The sequence below is a fragment of the Sturnus vulgaris genome, chromosome 11 (genome assembly GCF_052056855.1).
Source record: "Sturnus vulgaris isolate bStuVul1 chromosome 11, bStuVul1.hap1, whole genome shotgun sequence".
Lineage (NCBI taxonomy): Eukaryota > Metazoa > Chordata > Aves > Passeriformes > Sturnidae > Sturnus > Sturnus vulgaris.
The window spans coordinates 18,361,544-18,383,220 of NC_142253.1; the positions used below are offsets into that span (position 1 = coordinate 18,361,544).

Genomic DNA, 21,677 nt, shown 5'->3' on the forward strand with positions numbered 1-21,677 from the left:
CTGCTGCTCTCACCACCCCCGTTCCTGCATTTCTGTTAGAATGCATTTCACAGGAGAAAAGCAAAACGAAAATTCTCCTTGAAGCAGGATGGAGTGTTTGCTTTGAAATCCATTCAGATGGGATGAGGAAATAGTTAAAATGGACTGAACACTCAGCAAGCCCAGAAATGCACGGCAAGGAAAATGACATTTCAAGTTCCTTGCAAGCAGCAATCTCACAGGTGAGATCCACAAACACAACTCTTCCCTCGGTGAGTCAGACAGCACAAAAAATAACTTTACACACTTCTGACAGAGCACTGAGCACTCACAGCTGCACCAGTGAACAGGAGATATCACAACACACATTATTCCTATGTGTGTTCTTTTCTTTTTTTTTTCTTAATCATAAACTTGCATTGCAGATAGATTTTAATCACACCAAACTACATGTTCCCTTAAAATAAATCAATAATTAAAGAAAGCCCCACCAGGTAGAGCATCTCTGAGCTCAAGCTGGTGCCTACCTGTTTTACCTGTCCCCTAGTTAAAGGTTTCAACAACCTGCCAGACATTAGGGAACACGAAAGATTTTTTTTAATTATCACTGGAGCTTCTTGAGACTGAAATAGGAAGCTTACACTTAATATCGACTTGTAACAAAATAATTTGTGTATTCTATCATTCTTCTCATAATCGAAACTTAGGGAATGCTGCTTAAAAAACGCAGACACAGCATTATCTAGAGAGGAAATCTGTTAATGAGTGTGTGAGTGTCACAAAGTGCTGGGTAACTCATGACAAGAATCCCCACCAAACAAAATGCCAGGGAAACCAAAAATACAGTGTGACTAAGAATGTCTGGAGCTGCAAGCACTTGTAGGGCTCAGGAATAAATGGCAATGGCTTGTCTGGACTGGCAGATGGGATTTTTTTAAATTTCTTTTTTATACTATTATTTTTTAAAAATGCCTTGCTGTACTGCAGTTCTTATTCTGTAGTACTCACTCCTTTAGAGACACACAGATTTTAAACAGCATCTCACCCTGATGGTAAATAAAAATTTCAGATCACTTGTTTGTAAATACTGAGTGATTTAGCACCAGCTATTTCATACCAGATCAGAAAATTTCAAGTATTTATCAACTCAAAAAGCTTTTGATTAATTAAAATCCACCCTCATCAGCAAGAACCATTTGCCTCCCACCCCAAACTAAACACACCTGCTGTCCTTGCACAGCCTTTTCCAGGTGGGAGTTTGGGCCAGGAAAGGCAGAATCCAAGGCAGGGCACAGACAGAGCTTCCCTTGTAGGGTTTTTTTTGGCAAAAACCACATTTAATTCAGGGTGAATATATAAAATAGGCACAGATGTGCTGGGTGAGGCCTCTGGTTTATCAACAATGTTTTCCATTTCTCACTGGTACCTTGCAGCTCTCAATTTGCTGGTGTTTTTCTCTTTTTGTTTTCTTAGGCTGGGCTGAGAACACTTCAAAAATGCAGCTAAAGCACACATCAGATAAATCTAGTTTATCTGGGTGGAAAAATTGTTATGTGCTAATTAAAAACTTGATCATCTTCCCTGTTATTTGCATACTAATTTAAATTTCTGAAGGGTTGATGATAATCACAAACATAATTCAACTTGAACTACAAAGAGTCTCAAACACCACCAGAGCCTCCAAATACAAACAGTGAAGTGCAAATGTTGCCATGCCCTGACATCGTGTTAGCAGGGCAAAAAAATTACTTTATAATCTTCCAATATGAGAAATAACAGGATAAAAAAAAAGAAAAAGAAAAAAAAGCCAATTTTAAGTCAGCTTGATGCTCAGGCATCTAAACCACTTTTAAATTAGGAAAATTAGGAGCCAGACCATGTTTAGAGGTTAGATTTCAAAATTACTGTGTGTATCCCTCAGCTTTGGGAAGAAGCAAATCCAGTCTCCAGGAGCCACTAATTACAGGGTTTAGAAATAAAACAGAGAGCTCCAAGATTGCTAAAGTCTTTGAAAACATTTCCCCTTATAGCTCACTTGGCAAGACATGAAATATGCTTTTTTATATATAAATATACAGGGCCTAATTGAGCTTAGACATCAACATATGTAAATCTATGGAGGTGACCTTGTTTGCACACAGACTGAATATTCCAATAATTATAATCACCTTATAAATGAGATAAAACCAGGATTCCCAATGCTGTCCCATGCACTAAAATCAATCACAACTTTTCTTATGAAACAGAATAATTTGGGCTTCTACACATCACAACGATTACTTATCCTAAATTTTAAGATTAAAATATTAGTAGGTAGCTATTGCAAAACCCAATTATGTAACTTGCAACCTCCTTCATTAAATTAAACTAAAATTTCATTCAAGCTCTAAGGCTATTCTTTTCCAACTGAGGGTCTTGTTCTCCATTATTTCAAAAGTATTTGACCTTAATAATATTTTTGACCACACAAAAAATCCCACACCTTAAATACATTCTCATCCCAAATTGCTGTGCTCACAAAAACCCAGTCACACAAAAAAACCTTTGCTCAGGATGCTGAGGGGTGTCCTCTGGATCAACAGAAAAGAACAAAGAAAACAAGAAAAAGAACAACACCCTTGCATTATTTAAAGTATTAATACATGAAGAGCATGTTTTATTATATAAATATATAATATTATAGATTATTCACATACATGGATGTGTGCAGGGTTCTGTAGGACACAAGTGGAATATTATAAATTGTCCTAATTCCACTAAATCCTGCAGAGGATGCCTTTGCTGTCCAGAGGTACCAATTCAAGTCTCAGAAATAAGAGAAATAACAGGGAAAAACCTCCCAAAAGCAGTCACAAAACCCCTCCCTGTTCAATACCACAACCTTCCAACATTGCTGCTCCCCAGCCAGGACAAGCCTGGCCCTGAATGGAAGCTGAAACCCTTTATCCAATGGATAAAAGTCACAATTTCCAATTTTACAGGTACACAAGGTGTTTTGGTTTTCCTTCCAAAAATGGAACCTAGAGAATGCTGAAAATTCCCCACCAAAACTGTTTTATTCAGTGGAATCAACACTAGGGTTTTTTATTGTGCTTTTGCTGTTTTTACTCCAAAAAGAAATGGGAAAAAAGAAGGGGTTTTTTTCATGTTTTGGATTTAAAAAGACATTTATTTGTTATTAACTTCCAGCTTTCTGACAAACCAGTAAATTCTATATTCACATTTCCCATCACTTCCCCTTTACCAGCTCCACTCTGGTTTTCTTAGGGATCACACAACCATCACTCACCACCTATAAAACCAGAGACTGTACTTTAAACCCAATTTTTGGCTTTTAATTTACCAAAAAGTCACCAAAATCTCCCTTTGGTGAGCACTGCCCATGGCACAGGTTGTCCTCGAGGCCGTGAGGAATCCCAGGTGCTGCAGGAATTTGCAGTGACCACAACCTGAGCTTTGTCATCTTTTAGCACTTGCTTGTTTTTAAGCCAGAGGCAGAGAGGAAAGGATCACAGCTACCAAATTTTAACCACAAAAAAAGCCTTAGGTGTGCAGATTTGTGGGTACACATCAGGTTTTTTTTGCCCAAGGCTCACATCCACCACCCCTTCACTTCCTGAAAATCAGCATTTCCCAAACACAACGAATATTCCACAACGTCCCCAAAATTTCCTCAGCCTTTTAAAATATTTTCCATCTTCACATCCCCTTTCACTCACCCACAAGCTCCTCTCTCTCCTTCCAACAATCTCAACACCTTCCTCAAGCTGTGTTCTTCAACCACCCTGAATCCATCCCTCTCCTCCTGAACCAAGAACGTTTCCCATCAATCCCACCTTACCCACAGCCCCCCATCCTGTCTCACCACCATTTCCCAATCTAACTTTAATTCTTCATGACCCAGGCTTTAAAATTCCCCATTTCCAGGCTTTAAAATTCCCTTTTTCCCTCTGGACAGAGCAAGGCACCCACAGCACTAAAAGATACTCAAGTCATGGCATTGTGAAATCCCAGGAATGAAGTGCCAGCTCACACTCTCAGAGTACTCCCTCATCTCTCCCCCTCTTGCTCCTTTCCTCTTGACCTTTTATTTCCTTTCTCTCGAGCTACAGGTGCTCTCAGACCTATGAATTCAGTGTTTGCTTCTCTAATCCAGTGATATTCCACCTTCTTTCCAAAAAGCTGGAAAAAGATGTCCTGGGTACACTGGAGTTCACATTCACCTCCTTCAAGAGGAAAGGGTGAAAAAGGAATTATTTTGTGACAGGGCTGATGGCTAAAGAGGAAGAAGTCCTAATGGTCCCTGCAGCTCTCCACTGAGATAAAATTCTCCTGTAAACAAATCCCAGCTCCCAAGCAAGAAAAAAAAAAATCTGCTGTAGGTGGTGAGCGGGGCTAATTACATAAATCAGATTATTGCCAATAATTCTGAGCTCGTTGCTTCCAGAAGTTGGAGGAGTTGAAGTGTCATGTGGAAATGGCTGCTGGGGCTGATGTGCTGCAGGGACGGTGACAGGAGAGCCCAAAGCAGGGCAGTGCAGCCTCCCAGCCACACGTTCCCACTTTCCACCCTCAGTCTGGAGTTTTGTCAGCCTTGCTGATGGTGTGCAGCCCTGCCTAACTCCTCCAGGAGCTCCAAAATTCACACACTGCTGCTCCCTGCTGAGCTACTGCTTGAAAAGAATCAGCAGCAAAAAGCACCTGAAAATTATAAAAATAATTTCTATTAAAATATATAAGGAATAAAATTAAATTAATAATTTAATAGATTTTATATAATAAATTTTAATTTAACAAAAAGCCCAAAATCCTGAGCTGGAGAGACTCTATTCTTTACCATTACATGTTTTAAGAACCAGATTTCAGGATAATTATTGCAATATATTATTTTTAAAATATAGAAATATTTAAAGATTATTGCTCCCTTTTTCTCCAGGCTCTCTACGTTGCAACTCCATAATATTGTAAAGTTTTGCAATTCTGATGCTTTTCTTAAAGGCCCTTTTCTCCCGTGGGCACCTGAAAATATTGCACACAATTTTTTTCTTTTTCAGCTTTTAAATCTAACTGATACCAAAAAAAATATTAATTAGAAGTGAAATCATCAAAGTGAATCCACAAGCTCAGAACTGGAAATTGGTGAAAACTTTTGAACTGAACATTTTCCAAGGCTGATCATGAAGTGCCAAAATGTTTGGGTTGGGCAGAACACAACAACTTTTTAAAAGTGTAGATGTTATCCATCTGCCAAAACACATTGTCTTCTTTGGTGTCCATTCATCAAATGCACTCAGCCATGTAGAGATCTTCTGTCTCAGAACAAATTCCCTATCTGGAGCTTTCTCTGAAGTCACATATTTAGACACCCGTAACACAATGGAAGAAATTATTTTATTTTTTACCGTACATAAAGAGAAGAAGGCACCTAAAGCGAAGCCACGTGATCAGTATATTTACTTTTAAAAGGCGAATTTTCTAACCTTTAATACAGACAATAGATCAGAAACATTATGTGCACAGAATTTCTATCTGCAAGAGCCTTGCAAACACGAGCACATGCAGTTCTCACCCGAGGCAAGAATCCAGCTCAGTGGCAGCTGCAGAAATGCAGCAGGAAGATGAGATTTCCCTGAAGGCACAGAAGCCAGTCAGATCCTGACTCCCCAAGCACCACACCTTGCTTTCATCCACTCTGGTAATTACAAATAAAAGAACTCTTGCTCTGGATATTCCTTTCAGGCAGAACCTGTCTGACCTGTTAATGCACTGACAGTGGATTCAAAAGTCACCAGCCAGGGGAGAAGCTTCATTTTAGGAACCCTGGTGGAACACCCACCTCCTCCTGCTGGGGCTGCAAACTCCTCTCTCTGCCTTGATGGAGGGGGATGGAAATTCACATTATTCCAGGGACCTTTCCAAGGCCTGATCTCACAGGAAGGTGAAGCATTTTCCCTCCATACGAGGGAGGAGCAGCCAATTCCTGCCTGTACATCCTGACCTGCCAGCCCAGCATTGCAGCAACCCAAATGCTGCAGTTTGGGAAGAGCTGCACATCCTGGACATCCCTGCATTCCTGTGACCCTTCACACATCTCAGCGAGCACGATCTGCTGCTTCACTTCGGCTAAAAACCCCCTCAGCCTGACCTGGCTCTCAGGAAAACACCCTCACAGTTTCTCTGACCAAACAGAAGGAGGACGACTCCACATGCACGAACCTCACAATAATTAGAATTAATTACTGTGCATGGGAATGAGCCCTGGCGAGGCAGCAGCCTCAGTAAAAATCTGCAGTGCACATGATCCCAAGATCAAAGCTCACCTCTCAGAGCTAGCAGCAGCAGAAGCAGCTCCAAAGGGAAACTTTCAGTGAGTTATAGGAGATATCCCAACAGATTCTCCTGTGCACACATCACTTCCACAGGGAACACCAAAAGAACACTAACCAGGTGCCTGTTGATTTTCCTAAACAAATAACCCTCCCAGCTCCAAAGCAGGAAGCCCTTTATATTTTGTCATAGTGCAGCAGATTTGCCACAATAAATCCGTGCCACTAATACAAAAGGAGGAGATCAGCAGTGCTGATAACGATAACAATGCTCACACATCGCCCTGGCAAAGCTTCTGCCTGAATTCTTATTTTTATGGAATTTTATGCCACCAAGAAAATCCATCTCTGGCGAGCTGGATCCCGTCTCAACATTCCTCCTTTTTTCCCTCTGTATACATGAGGAACATGAATTTTTAAAGTTTAACCTAACCCCCACTGCAGTCACTGTTCTCAGATCATTCTCATTTACTGCTGGGCGGTAACATTGATTTTTATACTCCACTTTCTCCTCAGGCTCTCCACATACTGAACAAACACTGAACCCTCAGAGATGTTGGTAAATTGTGCTGGAGCTTCTCAGTCAGATCAGCTCCAGAGACAACATCACACCACAGAATATTAAACAATATTTTCTGTTGAGCTAATTGAGGCTTTATTTTATACTCCCAGACAGGCCAACCAGCTCAGCCTAAAGCCTGCTCAATTCAGCTTTCCTTTGCTTGCTGGAAGATTGAATTTGTGTCAGGAATGGCTGTGCAGTGAAGACAATCCCAAAGAAACCAATTAGCCACAACAGGATTCAGCACCAGGAGCGATATCCCAGCATTGCCAGAGGTTATCAAATACCCAACAGCTGCAAAGTTTCACAGAAAAAAACCTAAAACAATATAAAGAAGGGATACAAGTCGGTTTGCTGTGTTGCATAACCAAGGTTGAAAATAAATCCTGCGCCTTTGGGTGCCAGAATTGAGCAATGTTGTTTAGGATAAGCTGGGCTCAGCAGTGATTGCAGACAAACAGGTCCCAGTGCAGGGTGCCAGCAGATGAGAGACCTCCCAAAAACAGCCAGCACACAAATCCTAACAGAAACATCAAGTGCTCATCCTCACACACTCACATGTCTCCTCTAATATTCCAATTCTAAAGTTTAAGCTTGGTCTGATCTGACCGAACTGCAGTAAGAGCTCTGAAGATTTGGCATCAATTAAAGTGGTTTTATTGATCCAGTGTGTGTTCATCACATCAGCAAACTCACTCAACTGATGCTACTGTGTCATGACAACTTCCCAAAGTTGATTTCCTCTATTGGTTTCTGAGTAAATTGATAATTTACACAGCCTAGAACTGAGAACAAGCTGGGAGGGGATGTCTTGGTGACACCAGCATTTGCCACACCATTATTTCATCCCTCATCTTATTATTTTATCCCTGACATTGCACAGCACAAAGTGTTTTAAATCACAACAGATTCAACAGCTCCTTCTCAGCACAGTGACAAAGCCAAACCCCACGGTCTCAATAACCAGCTATAGGCTAAAATGAGATTGTAGCAGGCTTCAAGAAATGATGTTGCAGCTCTTAAAGGAACTTTAAAGTTGTCAAATCCTTTCTCCCCAACCTCCAGCTTAATTCCCTGTGGAATTCCCTCTGCTTTTCCACTTTCCTTCTCATACCTTTACTTCAGAAGCACCTTATAAAATATTTATGTATCTAAACTCTTAGGAATTATGGGCTAAACCAACAATTCATACCATGGCAAAGAAATCGTGCTAAGAATGTTCTAGTACAGGACAGCTCTGTCCTCCCTTCATCCCCATTGTCACCATTTCTCACCTTTTCCTTCACTCACTCTTAGAAAATCAAATTGCAGAGATACATTTCAGTTAAAGCTGATGACACAAACCTCCAGCTGAAACAAAAGTACCTTCCAATTATTTCTTGCTATTTCAACAAAATGCAAAAGAAATTCTCATTAAAAAAATGAATTAACTCTTGCTTAAAAGCAAGAGTTTAAATATTTTAAATGTTTCATTACATTAATAACAATTAATTTCTGTGCAATCAAAATCTCAGTGACTTGACAAATGGCATTATGTGGATTTCCTTATGGCCATACAAATTCAAGGACACTAATTCACATGGAACATTTAATTAAATTGCTGGCCCATGGAACTTAATTCCAGCAATAAGTTGCACACACTTTTGCAGCCTCCAGTCTACTACCCCCACACCACTGCCTTCTTATTGGCAGGTAGAAAGAAAATTAAAAATAAGACCTCAGAGAATGCAGAGAGTAAATTGAAAGAGACAGTAAAAAAAAATTCCTCATTTACAGCTTCTGTTACTCAAAGGAAACTTCAGTTTTTTTACAGCTACCAGAGAAATTATTTATCTTCTCTGTGTTTTAAAAATCAAAAGAAGTCACAAGGTAACATAAATATTTTCATAAATATGAAAACTTGTATAAATATTTTCCCCTTACTTCAATGAACATGCAATTTCAGCCAATTAAAAATGAAAATTATGATCCCTTTCCAACTTAATGAAGAGCAGAAATCCAAAGAAGAAAGGAGTTTGTAAAAAATATGTTTGGTATCTGTCATGTCAGAATAAAAAACTCTGCCCCAGCCAAACCCAGGACAGAATCCAATCTGAGAAATAAATAAAAGTTCTTCCACAAACCTCTTTGTTTAGCCCTTTACACGTGTTAATGGAAATGACTGCAGTGCTACCAGGCCCTGCTGTTGTCAATAACTGGGACTGTGAGAGGAGCCCAAGGGCACAGGCTGGACAGGAGCAGGGCTGGGCAGGAGGGAACAGCCACAAGCAGTGGCAAAAATCGACATTTTTCTATTGCCAGCCTTCCTCCCTTCCTAATTCATCCCTGGCTATGACAGAGACAAAGTGGCATTGATGGGACTGCAGTGGGGTCAGGGGACAGCTCATAATGCCACTGTGCCCTGCTGCTGAGAAGCAAAAGGAAAAATAAATGGAGGCTAGAGCTGGCAGATGATGAGACAGACACATGCATGCAAATCTGAACACATGACCACAAGAAAAAGAGTGCAGAGAACACCAGAGTGCAGGCACAACAATATTCAAATTTTTATTACATGACACTGCAGTTCTCAGGTTGGCTCTGCTCTACCTGGAGCTGGATAAATTGAATCTTGAAGTCCTGCAGAAATCGAGCCCTCAGAACCCCAGAGATTGTGTCAGGAGCCATTCAGAGCCCATCAATTGCTCCATCATCTCTGTTCTGACATGGAATTGCCACCTGAAATCCTTCCTGCCTCTTGTTGGCAAAGTGGGCATGGTGAGATTTGGTTGGATAACCAAGGAAGTGAACAAGAAATCCACGAAATTTCATTGCTGGTGTCAAAGCCACATTCCAGCTGTGACCTCTGCTGGCACGCTCTGGGGAGCAGGAGCCAGCCTGGACACAAAGTTCAAGTGACCTTTGAAGGTAAAACATCTGCTGGGAGTCCTGAGGAGCTGAGCCACTGCTCATGGAGCAGCTCCTGCCAGGAGCCCACTGAGGCTCACAGGGAGCACTCCCACAGCTCTGAGCTTGCCACTGACACCAGGGACTATAATTGCTAAAAATGCAATAAATAAAAATCTGATTTTTTTTAATTTTCCAAATTCTTCTTCCTTTCCACAGAAGACAACAGTGCAAACCCCATTATTTTCCTTCATCCTCAAACATTGACAAATGACATTCTCAATAAGCTGTGCACCTATTTTATTCAACATATGAATAAATTACTGATTGATAATTCTGTTAAGGACTACTATCAGTGTTGATGTATTTAAAGCTAAGCAACTATTCAAATATACTTCTAAACTTGGAGTTCATCATTTTGGAAGAAAAGAATAATTTGAGTAGGTATATAATAATGTAGCATAAGATGATATAATTATGGTAAGTATCAGCATTTCTGCAATAAATATAGCCTGAAGAAAAAGTTGTGGAAAAAAAATATATCCTGGAAAAAAATATATATCCTGAAATAAAAATAGATCTACTGAAATTCTCCCAAAGACAGATTCTTGCACGGTAAGATCACAGATATCAACACTGTTCAACTTAAACACATTGGAATTCCAGAGCCCTGCTGGAAAACCATTATATTATCTGCTGATGAGGTAAAGCTGAGGATAAAAACAAGGTCCTTAATAGACCTCACAATTTGGAGGCAAATTCAAATGGAAAAGTAGAAGTTCTGCATGTTTATAAAGTCAAATATTATTAAGAGGTGCATGAAGGGACAGCTGGAGCCATGGATGAGCTGGGCACTCTTCTGTCAGGAGCCTGATCCATCCAGCCCAAAGCAAGCAAATAAAGGCAGGAGATTTCCAGTCATCAAGTTCCAGTTGTAACACACAGATGTTTTCACACAAACCAAACAGACAACGTGGGCATGACCCAGAAAATCAAAGCAGTCACTGCTCTTGGCATGGTTCCAGAAAAATCCCAGTGCTTGTGCTAAAATTGTTCCCTTTGAACCAAGAAAACACACAAAGGGCCAGTTCTGCCCAACTGTTTAGAATTTCTCTGCCTTACAGAGCAATAAATGTGCATCTAAAGCAAATTTATTCCACTGCTATGAAATTATGATCACCCAGTACAACACTGTTGCAGGGAATGCACAAAAATACTCTTGAAGTGTTTTGAAGCTCCTCTCAATGAATGTGTCATTAAGCCTAAAGTCAGAACAGAAAGGGGGGAAAAAAAAATCAGAGGAGTGCAATAAATCACTCTTCAGTCTTCAATTTGCTAAATAAGAAGCATTTCTCCTTTTAAGCTTATGGATGACAGAATTTTCTGTAGTGACATTGTTTATTGCTGCCCTGCAGATTTGTAGCCAGGATTCTGCTTCCATAGGGAATGGATTTTTGAGTCAGCAGTGAAAGAGAGGAAAAAATAAAAGCAAGTCATTTTGGTGTTTGCTCCTTGGAGAAAAAATAAGTTTCTCTTCAGGCTGAAGCAAGAACTGTTGCTTTTTTTTTTTCTTTGAACAACAGAACAAAAGGCAGGAATTAGTAAAGCAGTGTGCTAATTGACTGTATCCTCTCTTTGTCTCACAAGCCATTCCATCAGGACACTCACCTTGGATTGGAAAATCCATGTTCACATCCCTCCTCCTCCAGGTCAGAATTTGAATGGCATACCATAAATCTAGTCTGGGTTCCCAGCCAGGGAAAAAAGAAAATTCCAAACAGATGCTCATTAACTAAGAACTCGCACGTTGCTTTTTACAACAGAACTGTAAAATTTCTATGATCATTTCACTAAAGACTGGGTGACTGAACAAGAAGTGAAGGTTGCATAGGACCACCTCAATTTTAATAGTTAACTTTTAATTTAAAGGCAATTTTAACAGCTGCTAAAAGAATTGGGTTTATAATGTGGAGCCTGGTCTAAGACACTGTGTTAGAGGCAACAAGGAAATTGCAAAGTGCTCTACTGCAACCCTTCCAGACACTTGATAAAGTGCTGAAATAAGTACCACAGAAACAAGGACATTAAAAAAGGTACAGAAAGCAGTAAATATGCCGAGTCCAAAGTCCTGCTGAAATATTTTAACTCCTTTCCTCTCCCCAGTTGTGCCTTGCTGCCTGTCCATGTGTGGCACTGCCATTTCCAGCAATGTCCTGTGTGCTCTCTCTGCTCCTACAGGACATCCTGGGAAAGCACCCTGCATTTTTTTCTAGTCAGCCTGCCTTCTAACTAACAAAGAACTTTTTTTTTTTTTCTTTCTAAAATCAAATTAAACACTCCAAATAATATGTACCAGGGGAGAATGGCCAGATTTCCACGATAGTTTCCATCCCCACAGACAAAACCTAATCAGGGAATGATTTCCCTGCATTGTTGGGGAATTCGGGCTGTAACAAATAGGAGTTCTGGTAAAACAGACGAATCCCAAGCCCTGCGTTTGAGAAATGACAATCATTTAGGAACATGTGCACTGACAAGTTCCAGCTGGGATGTGCCATCCCCCTCACCAGCCTGTTATTCAGCCAGCTGTGATTTTCAGAGCACTGCTTGGTATTTGATGGCAAATTCCATCCCAGCAAGGAGATTCCTCCCCCTCCACTTGCCAGACAACATTTAGAGAGATAAAGTTTCAGCAAACACCATTTACTGGGGGAGGGCAATGCCAGCAGCCCCCATATTTTATCCCAAATTAAGTGAGAAGGGCTCGGGAAGAAAAGCCACAATTGTGTGGCTGCTGCTGCTCAGGAGCTCTGGGAGGAACATCTGGGGTGTCTGAAGGATGCTAGGATGTGTTTACAAACTGCAGGCAGCTGAACTTTGGAAAAATTCATTCCAAAGGAACACGCAGGCCCTTTGTTCCTGCAGGAATTTCCATCCCTCCACTGGCTCTGCTAATGGGGTTCCCCTGCTCCTAAAACACATCGAGGCGCCAGGCAGACAATTGCCCCATTTTCCAGCCTATTTAACAAGTTGAAAACATCCTTTTATTTTCTTGCTACAATAAACTTTGAGAGAAAAAAAAAAAAAAGTGAAACTTTCTGGGGGTAAGAATAATTCATTGTTTTTTTAAACAAAACAAGCCAAGCTAGCAGTTGTCCTATGTAACACTCCTACTTCCAAGAAAATCCTAAAATTAATGGGATGGCCCTGACAGCACTCACAGGAAGCTGCTCTGTGAGATCCTGGGTGATGCAAGCAGCTAAAGGTTTTGGAGAGACAAAAAGCAGAAGGTCAGGAGTTCAGCCATTCAGATATTTTACTGAAAACCAGCTTTACTGATATTTCAAACAGAGAAGATATTAGTGTTTTCTGTGGGGCTCATCAATTTAAAAGCAGAACACTCGGCATGTTATTACTCAGAGTTTTATTATTTCAAGCTTTTGGTATTCATACAACATCAGATGATTCAGGCTGCATCTCAAGGATTGAACCACTTATGTTTTTCCATCACATTATTACTATGCTGAAACATCACTTTTCCATACTTTCCCCCTTCCATTAAAAAAAAAAAAAGGATGATTTATGTCACAAAATCCACTCCAAAACTAACAGACTCCCTCCACCATTGATCAAACACTACTTACATGACAAACTGATAAATGTACTTTTAACACCTCTCATGGCTGTTAAGGGATCACAAATGTAGATTTTTGCTGACACTGCTCCTTAGAAAATCGAGCTTTTCCTCCAGGAAACTTCAGTTTCTCTTTTGCTGGACAGCACAGATAAGCTCTGACCACAGGCACAGTTGCTAAATCACAAAAACTATTCCTTTACTTAAATACACATTTATTTCCACAATTAAAGAATTCAGGGTATTAAAGTGAGTGGCAGAACACCACAGTCTAATCCCACCTCTAATTTTTAAGACCAACTTTTTGTCTATATCAAATATCTATCTCTTCCCTGAACCAACCTGGCAAAAAAGACAACCAAATCAATATTTTAATTAGCAATAAAAGAAGGAACAAACATCCATGTGGTGAACCCATCTATATTCATATTAGAAATTAGCCTGGAGAACTTCTCACCCTGCCCTCAACCAAAATCCTGAAGAAGTTGCCAAGCTCTAAAGTTTTGCTGGGTTGGTTAATAAGAGACACCCAAGAGCTGACAAACCCCAATTAAAAATCCCCAAAGTCTGAAAGTACTCAGAAGAACTTCACATGCAAAATCCTGTTAAATTTATTTACAAAATGCAAAAAAAAAATCTGAACTCGAGTGGTTGTGTTGCCCTCAACCAAGCAGGATTGCATCAAGTATTGTCCTACAAAACAAAAAACTTCATTACTGGAGGAGTCCTGGAAGTCACAGCAAGGAGGATTTTTAGGAAAAGCATCACATACAACCTTTTTATCATAAGGTAAATCCTTACTTAGGCTAAACTGGGAAAAACCAAGACAGGGAATTTGTCACTCTCTGCAGTGACTCCCAGGTAAAGCAACAGAACCCAACACTCTCCAAAGCAAGAAACTCTGAATTTGGTTTTGACAAACATATTTCAGATATCAAAAGATCCTTAAACATGCTCCAGGATGCCCTTATTGAACCAATTTGATTCCCTTCCACCCCTGAAGCCAAAGTTCCATGGATGAGCAGCAATACTGAAATCTCTCTTAATTCAGAATCCAAGACCTTTTCCATTTCTTTCTTTCTTTGTTACAAGATTTGCTATTTTGAACCTCCATGTGGAAATTAATTACAAAGGGCAAGTCACATGATAAGATTGTGTTCTACTGGAAATCTTTCCTTGTTTTGAGTAATATTTTGCTATAGAATATTTCTTGTCCTTACACTACAATTCCTCCCACTTCTGCTGAGAATGGGGTGAAGCTGTGAACAGAAAATAAACAAAGATTGTGACATGACACTGCTATTTCACATCTGTGCAAAAATGCTGCCCTGCTCCCCATTCTTCTGAAACAGAGGAATCTCTACAAAAAGGGAAAAAAAACAATGCTGGAAAAATCTCACAATCCTCCAAAACCCAAACTGCAAATGATCCTTGAGACTTTCTTTGTACCAACTTCATTCACAGATCAAATTCCATCCAATTCCTCACTTTCAGTCCCTCAGAACACCTTCAGGAATTTTCAGTGCTGATGTAACTGTTCCCACAGTAGGATGGAAGCTCTTTAAAGTTCTGCAAACATTGATTTTAAATCCTGCCTCAGGCTCACTGCCCATAAATTGCCATCAATTTACACAACAAACAGTAGCAGTGTGGGTGGAAAGTCCTGGTGGTGCTGGAAATATTTCACCATTAATATCTTCAACACGAACAACAACACTCAAGTCTAATTCTCTGTGAATACTGCTTGTTTTTTTATTTAAAACAATAAGCTTACAGAGTCACCATCTTCTTCAACAGTGCTGAAAAAGAATAAACTCTCCTCAACTCAGCCTTGAAGCAGGATCTTTTTTTGGGATCAGCTATCCAAAACAAATAATCATTGCATGTTTATTCATGAGGGGGTGGGAGGCAGCCCAAAATCCACGCTGCTAATGAACTCCTGATAGCAGTGAGGAACAGCCAGAACTGCTTGGTGGCTCTTGTCTACACGAGGATTTTATTACAAAGCAGATTAGGGCAGGGATTTTAAAGCACAATAATTCTTCTGTACTAGAAATATCAACTGTATGGTCTGGCTTAATTATTTGAAGTGGATTAAACTAAACCACATAAAAGCAACTGTTGCCAAACAATGACAGTGTTCACAGGCAAGGAGGGTGGAATTGCAGTTCCAGGCTTCCCTGCACACATGTGACTGATGGCACACGTGCAAGGAGCACGGATTCACCACAGATAATTCTTTTTTTTGATGTAGTTCTCTATCAGTTTTGCAAAACATAAAGCAAGACTCAACAGGTGTGGATTTGGTCCAAGGCATTAAAACACGAAGTTTCACCCAGGACTTGCTGGTGCCATTTATGAGCTGTTCCCAAACCTTTCATTTCCTCGTGGGAGTGTATTTTCTCCTGCTTGCCCACAGCAGACTTTTCACTGTATTACCCTGAAAGAGTGAGAATAGACTTGGTTTTTCTCATTCTTTCCTGTATTTTTAAACTGGGCTTACATATTGGAGGGAAGTGTAAATAAAATGTTCCTATAAATCCACACAGACTGAGTACAAAGTGCTTACAATAAAATCTGCAAGCACAACTCCTGATTAGTGTTTTTCCTCACTGTTCTTTCCATGTCAAGATTATGCTTCTAAAACTCTGGTTATAACTGAAAGACCAGTTCCCAAACCCCTTCTACCACATAAATACAATACTGCTTGAATACTTGCCTAAACCCTACCAGCCCACCCTGTGCTCTGTCCAAAAGCAGCCAGACTGAGCCCTGAGCAATGAGAAATCAGAACAAGCCCGGTAGGAACAGTGCAGGGAAAGAAGAGTAACGAGTGTCAAGCACCTCACTGGAAACTGCAAAAATCAATTGACAATAACCCACGCTCTGTAAGGTTTAAGGCCATGGTAACAATTAAAAACCAGCATCACAGAGGTGGTTACTTCTTCTAAATCCCATTTCTGAAGCCCTGAAACGATCCCAGCCAAGCATTCAGGTGACATTTACATGGAATAGTTGCACATTACCTATAGCTCCTCATCAGGGGAAACTGATTTTTTAATGGACTTTTCTCCACTATTGACAAGTCAGAAATTAATAACCAGCCTTTAACATGTCTGGCTAATAATGACATCATTGTCTGTCTTCTTGTTCAGCCTTCTTTTGATTTTTTTAAGTACAGATCCACTGTACAATAAACCTAAATAACTGCTTATATCTCCATGGTAGGAGTTAAAATCCCAAACTGCAGTAGCCATTCCTGCTCCATAATTAATCTTTCCCATGACACAGTAGTTAAACAAATGTGGTTCATAAATTTTCATTGCTAACAAGTGCAGGATGATTTAAACTGGGAGCTGCTGAAACAGAGTTTATAGTTCCTGAGCTAAAGCAGAGATGAGACTGAAAGCAGCACCCAGGGTTAAGTTCCCACTGACCCAGAGCATCCTGCCCAGTATGGAACTGGGACCAACTGGGGGCCACCCATCAGTGCTGGGCATCACTCACTGGCTCTGTGTTTATTCCTTTTGCCTTTGCATGATCATAATTATAACATTTTATTTCAATAATTAAATTGTTCTTATCTCAGCCCACAGGTTTTACCCTTTTTCCTGATTCTTCTCCCCATCCCAGCAGGGCTGGGGACATGAAAGTGAGGAGCTGTGTGGCACTTGGCTGCTGGCTGAGGTTAAACTCATTTCTTTAAGTGCTGCTAAGTTGAAAAGAATTTGTTTTAAACAGTTCATCATTTGTATACACACTAAGACATTTCAGTATTACTTGGCCCTGCAGTGAGTGCCCACGGAGATAAGAGGATCCTTCACTTTTCAAAGCATTAAATGCATAAATGCATAAATGCCCTCCTGGTCACTACTGCAATATTGGAAACACTGCAGAATTCTGTTTTAGAGAAAGTGAGTGGGTATAGAGAAACACAGATAGCAGCACTGCTAGAACCTCACTGCAAAGTCCAGGATAACTGCTAAAGTCAAGATTTAAAACTCACTCTCAAACAAACTCCTTTTTACCCAGAATGAATTCAAGAATAACAGCTAAATTCAAGATTAAAACTAACTTCCAAACTAACTTCATTTTACCCAATGAGTTCAAGGACAACTGCTAAAGTCAAGATTTAAAACTCACTTCCAAACCAGGTCCTTTTTACCCAGAATGAGTTCCAGAAGCTGGCACAGGAAGGCACAAGCTCAGGGACAGCTCTGCTCGTTTCTTTGCTCCCAGCAGCTCCTGCCACTGCAGCACTTTGGGCTGGGAGAGAACAGCAGGGCAAGCTGCAGACAGCACAAGTTAGAAGCTGCAGAGTGGCATAAATCTAATTAAGTCTAAGTGGTAAGACTAAAGGAATGTAAATTAGAACCAGATACACATCAGCTCCCTCACATGCAAGTTGCACTGAATCAGACTTCCTCTGCATTCTCTAAATCCAACATTCCTACCCTGTGGAGCTCAAAATCAAACTGCAGTCTTAGGCAACAGCTCACCAAAAAGAATGCATTTAAGCTCAAGAAAATGGAGAGTATAAATTCAAACTATACTTTTTTAAATGTAGCCAAAAGAAACCCCCTCCTCCCCAGGCCAAAATCATGGTTGAAATTATTTCCTCAAGGAGTTCCACTGCTGTTCATTTTACCAGTAATACTCAATAACTGGGGCAAATCAACCAAATCATCCTCCTGCAGTGGCACCACTGAAACCTTGGGACTTATCCAGCAGCAAAGTGAACATGCAAGAACAGCAAACACAACGTTCATTACATACAAAGCAGATTTACAGCAGTAAACCAATTATTTTATTCAATATTCAAGGCAGATCATTTTCAAAAATATATACAGAACAAAGGAACAAAAGAAGAAAAGCTGCATTCATCTTAAAAGGTGATTTTATGTGCAGAAGTGACTTGCAAAAGCAGTTTGAAATTCAAAATACCATTTTTCTCCTGAGGTTGATACCCGAAGTGCACACACTGCTCAGAAAGCACCAAGGACATTTTTCACTGAGCATGTAGATAATCTGATCTGTGAAGTGGCACTGCAGCTTGGCAGAATTGAAAATATTATTCAGTATTCAATATTTTTCAATATTAATGAGTTAACTCATCTGAAACTCTTACCATGAATGGTAAAAGCAAAAATATTACCCAAATAATGGGCAACACGAGCCTCTGACTACTTAAAATCCTGTAATTCCCTTTTGAAGAGCTCCTTACTAATGATAACAGTCAAGCTGAGAGTTTTTAATCAACTGAAATCTTTGCAGCCCACTGGTGCCCACCCAGTTATGTGTTCTTAAATGAGATGTAACCAAAATTATCTGAGAGTCTGAGTTCTCAACCTTTAGTTTGACAGCAGCTCCACCACAACTTTTTGTCTGCTAACACTGCAAATGCAACTGGGAAAAGAGAGGCACCTTCACATGAATTAAATACATTTTTAAATAAATTCATATTTAAATTATTCATATATATATAGAGAGAGATATAAATTAATTAAAAAAAAAAAAAAATCAGTCAATCTCTCCTGCCCACTGCCCAATTTAAATGCAAGGTGTTGGCAAACAACCTCTGAAGGGTTTCCTCCACATCTCCATGACCCTGAAGGCAGTTTCCCACACCTTTTGGGCCCAATAAAATTCCAGGCTGGATCAAAGCAGCCTGTGGGCTGAGGCACAGTGCAAACCCAGCAGGACAGGGAACTCACGTTTCTCATCGTCAGCATGGACCAGAGATGCTGCTCTGGACAAAACATCCAAGGGAGTCTCCATTCCTCTCTGCATCCTGCAAAATTCAGAAGCAAAGTTTCAGAGAGTAAATTTATCACTCAGAGCACACACACACACACACCAGGTTTACAGGAGTAATGCACAACAGGAGCATGATAGCAAAAAAACCCAAAAAAATGCAACTTTCTGCTGTTCTTTCCTTGTTACACCAGCACAGGGTTTGTTAAAGTGTCATTGCTGAAAACAGGGAAATGCTGGGATTGGCTTTCCCACCCAAAAACCAAATTCAGCAAATTCCCAACTGCTGGGGCTGCTCCACTGCTCACACCTGGTGTAAGAGGGTTATCTGTCAATACACAGCCATCATGAGCCAATATTGAGCCAATATCTAAGACATTGTCCCTGCAGTGCAGGCACAGCTGGCCTGGCTGCCTGCATGGCCATGGATGCCTTCAGATCCTCAGAATTCCACAAAATCCACCTCCACACTCCCTCCCATGCCCAGAGTAGAATCATCTAAATTTTATCATTTTATTAAGATTTTTTTTTTTTTTACTAATAAACACATAATTGAACTCTGGGTATGTACAACCACACACAGAACTGTATATTTTTTCAATCATAACCACACCTCAGTAGCTGCTTTTCCCTGGATTTTGCCACACAATTCCCAGCCATGAAAAATTAATTCCCACCACATTAAAAATGCCTGTTCCAGCACTACACCAAGCACCAGACTCCCATAAAACCAGTGGTTGAGTCACAGCTTCTCAAAGTTTCACATGCATGGCTTCAAAACTAAAAAATAAAGATGTTTCAGTATGAAATTCCAAAAATATGAAAGGGAAAGGAAGGAAGAGAATAACATGTTGTCAAGATGTTTCTACTACAAGGCCAACAACTTAAAAGCATTTTCAAATAAAAAGGCAACAGCACAGGCAGAACTGTTAAAAAAATGGAGAATGAGAAAAAACCCAGAACAACTAAATTTTGTTGAAGTTTTTCCACAAAAAACTTAGTAAAAACTTAGCTTATAAGAACTGTTTACTGTAACTAACTTTACAGTACAGTCTTGAAAAAAAAAAAAAAAAAAAAAAAGGTAGTTGCAACTGCAGAAATCTCAAACATATGTCCAGCATGTACACTGACTTAACAACAAGCACATGTTTGGGAAGCAATTTCCTTGCCTTTGCACTAAAACAATAAACCTCACTATCCTCACTCCCTCTTCCTAAATAAGTCACACTTTAAACTAATCAAAGACTTTAAAGCATAAGAAAAAGGATTTTAAAGCATTTGTAAGTGGAAAAAAATATATTTTTAAGCTTTAAGCTTATACTTTGAAGTTTAAATTGTGAAATCCAGTAAGATTTCCATAGAGCTATGAAAGAAGAAGAGAAATTTAAAATAATCAAGTGTATTAAGGATTAAAACATGTTTCTCTCTCCCTGCCAGAATCAGCTTTTGCTCAAGAATATTTTAACTAAACTTATAAAGTCAATTAACTCTAATTTAAAGACAATACCTGTGGGCAAGAGGTTTTAGGAAACAAGATCTTAGCTTATTTTATTATTTTGTCTTCATGAAATATTTCTTCCTTTCACAGCTGGCCACATCTTCCTCCAAACCAAAGCAAAGATTTGGAAGAAGGTGTTCCCTGAAAAGTCTTCTGCACCACTCAGCCTTGACGCTTCGTTTATTTTCTATTTTTTGTTTTCTTGGAGTTTTCTGACTCTCTCACAGAAATTCCTCTAAAAGATTAAAAATTCAGTTGGAACAATGATTTGTCTCATCAGGGGATGCAGCTACACCAGACTGAGATAACTCAGGATTCAGTGCTAACTTCATCCTACACTTCAAAGACAATAATACAAATATTTCTGGTCAAGTCTTTAGGAAAAAAATCAACTCTTGATAAACAACAATGCAAAGAATAGTAAAATGTATTATTATTAAAAACAAAATACATTAAGCTACATTAAGAAACTTTTTTTTTTCTTCCAGCTTTCCAGTAATTTTCAAATAATGAGAGTAGCAGATGCCCAATCCCTTTCCAGACCGTGCTCCCAGTCAGAGAATTAACTGGTGACAGAAACCCACACTGGGAGAAGGAAACAGGAACCAAGTCTTAATTCAGGTCAGGAAATTAGACACTTAAAAAACAACTTGACTGAAAGTGGCCTCGATAGAGCCTTGCAGCTTTGTGTGTTATTAAAGTTCATATCATGAGAGAGCTGCTGAGGTTTCCCCCGACATCCAGGCTTTGTGTTCATTCAAAAAACTGCAAATCCCAGCGTGAAATCCCAAATACTCTGTCACTTTTTAAACAGAGAACCAACCTGCAAGGAGCTGTGCACTGCCAGATTATTTCTCACATCATGTTGCATATCTCTTTATCTCTAAATTAGACTAACACATCAGTGATTACAGTTCAGGAGAGAGAGAGGAGGGCCAAGTTTAAAATCCCAAATTGATCAGAAGATGCTGCAGCTGAGTCAGGGCTGCCTGGACAGCACAGCCCAGCCATCCTGGGCCAGTCACCTGTCAGAAAGGA

General features: G+C 39.9%; 2 protein-coding genes across 8 annotated transcripts in view; both read right to left on the reverse strand.

Moving 5' to 3' along the window:
* Positions 1-21,677, reverse strand: part of VGLL4 (vestigial like family member 4) — a 93,832-nt gene that overhangs the window by 51,799 nt on the left and 20,356 nt on the right. For all 4 annotated transcript variants that reach the window (XM_088171691.1, XM_088171690.1, XM_014869763.2 and 1 more), the window contains one exon: positions 19,102-19,178. In XM_088171691.1, the coding sequence (XP_088027817.1) occupies positions 19,102-19,177 (76 nt within the window). In that variant the 5' untranslated portion in view covers position 19,178. The remainder of the gene's footprint in view (positions 1-19,101; positions 19,179-21,677) is intronic.
* Positions 15,110-21,677, reverse strand: part of TAMM41 (TAM41 mitochondrial translocator assembly and maintenance homolog) — a 38,550-nt gene continuing 31,982 nt past the window's right edge. For 3 of the 4 annotated variants that reach the window (XR_015806122.1, XR_015806120.1, XM_088171694.1), the window contains one exon: positions 15,110-19,178. The gene's annotated coding sequence lies outside the window, so the exon portion shown is untranslated. The remainder of the gene's footprint in view (positions 19,179-21,677) is intronic. The other variant, XR_015806121.1, reaches the window with a different exon arrangement.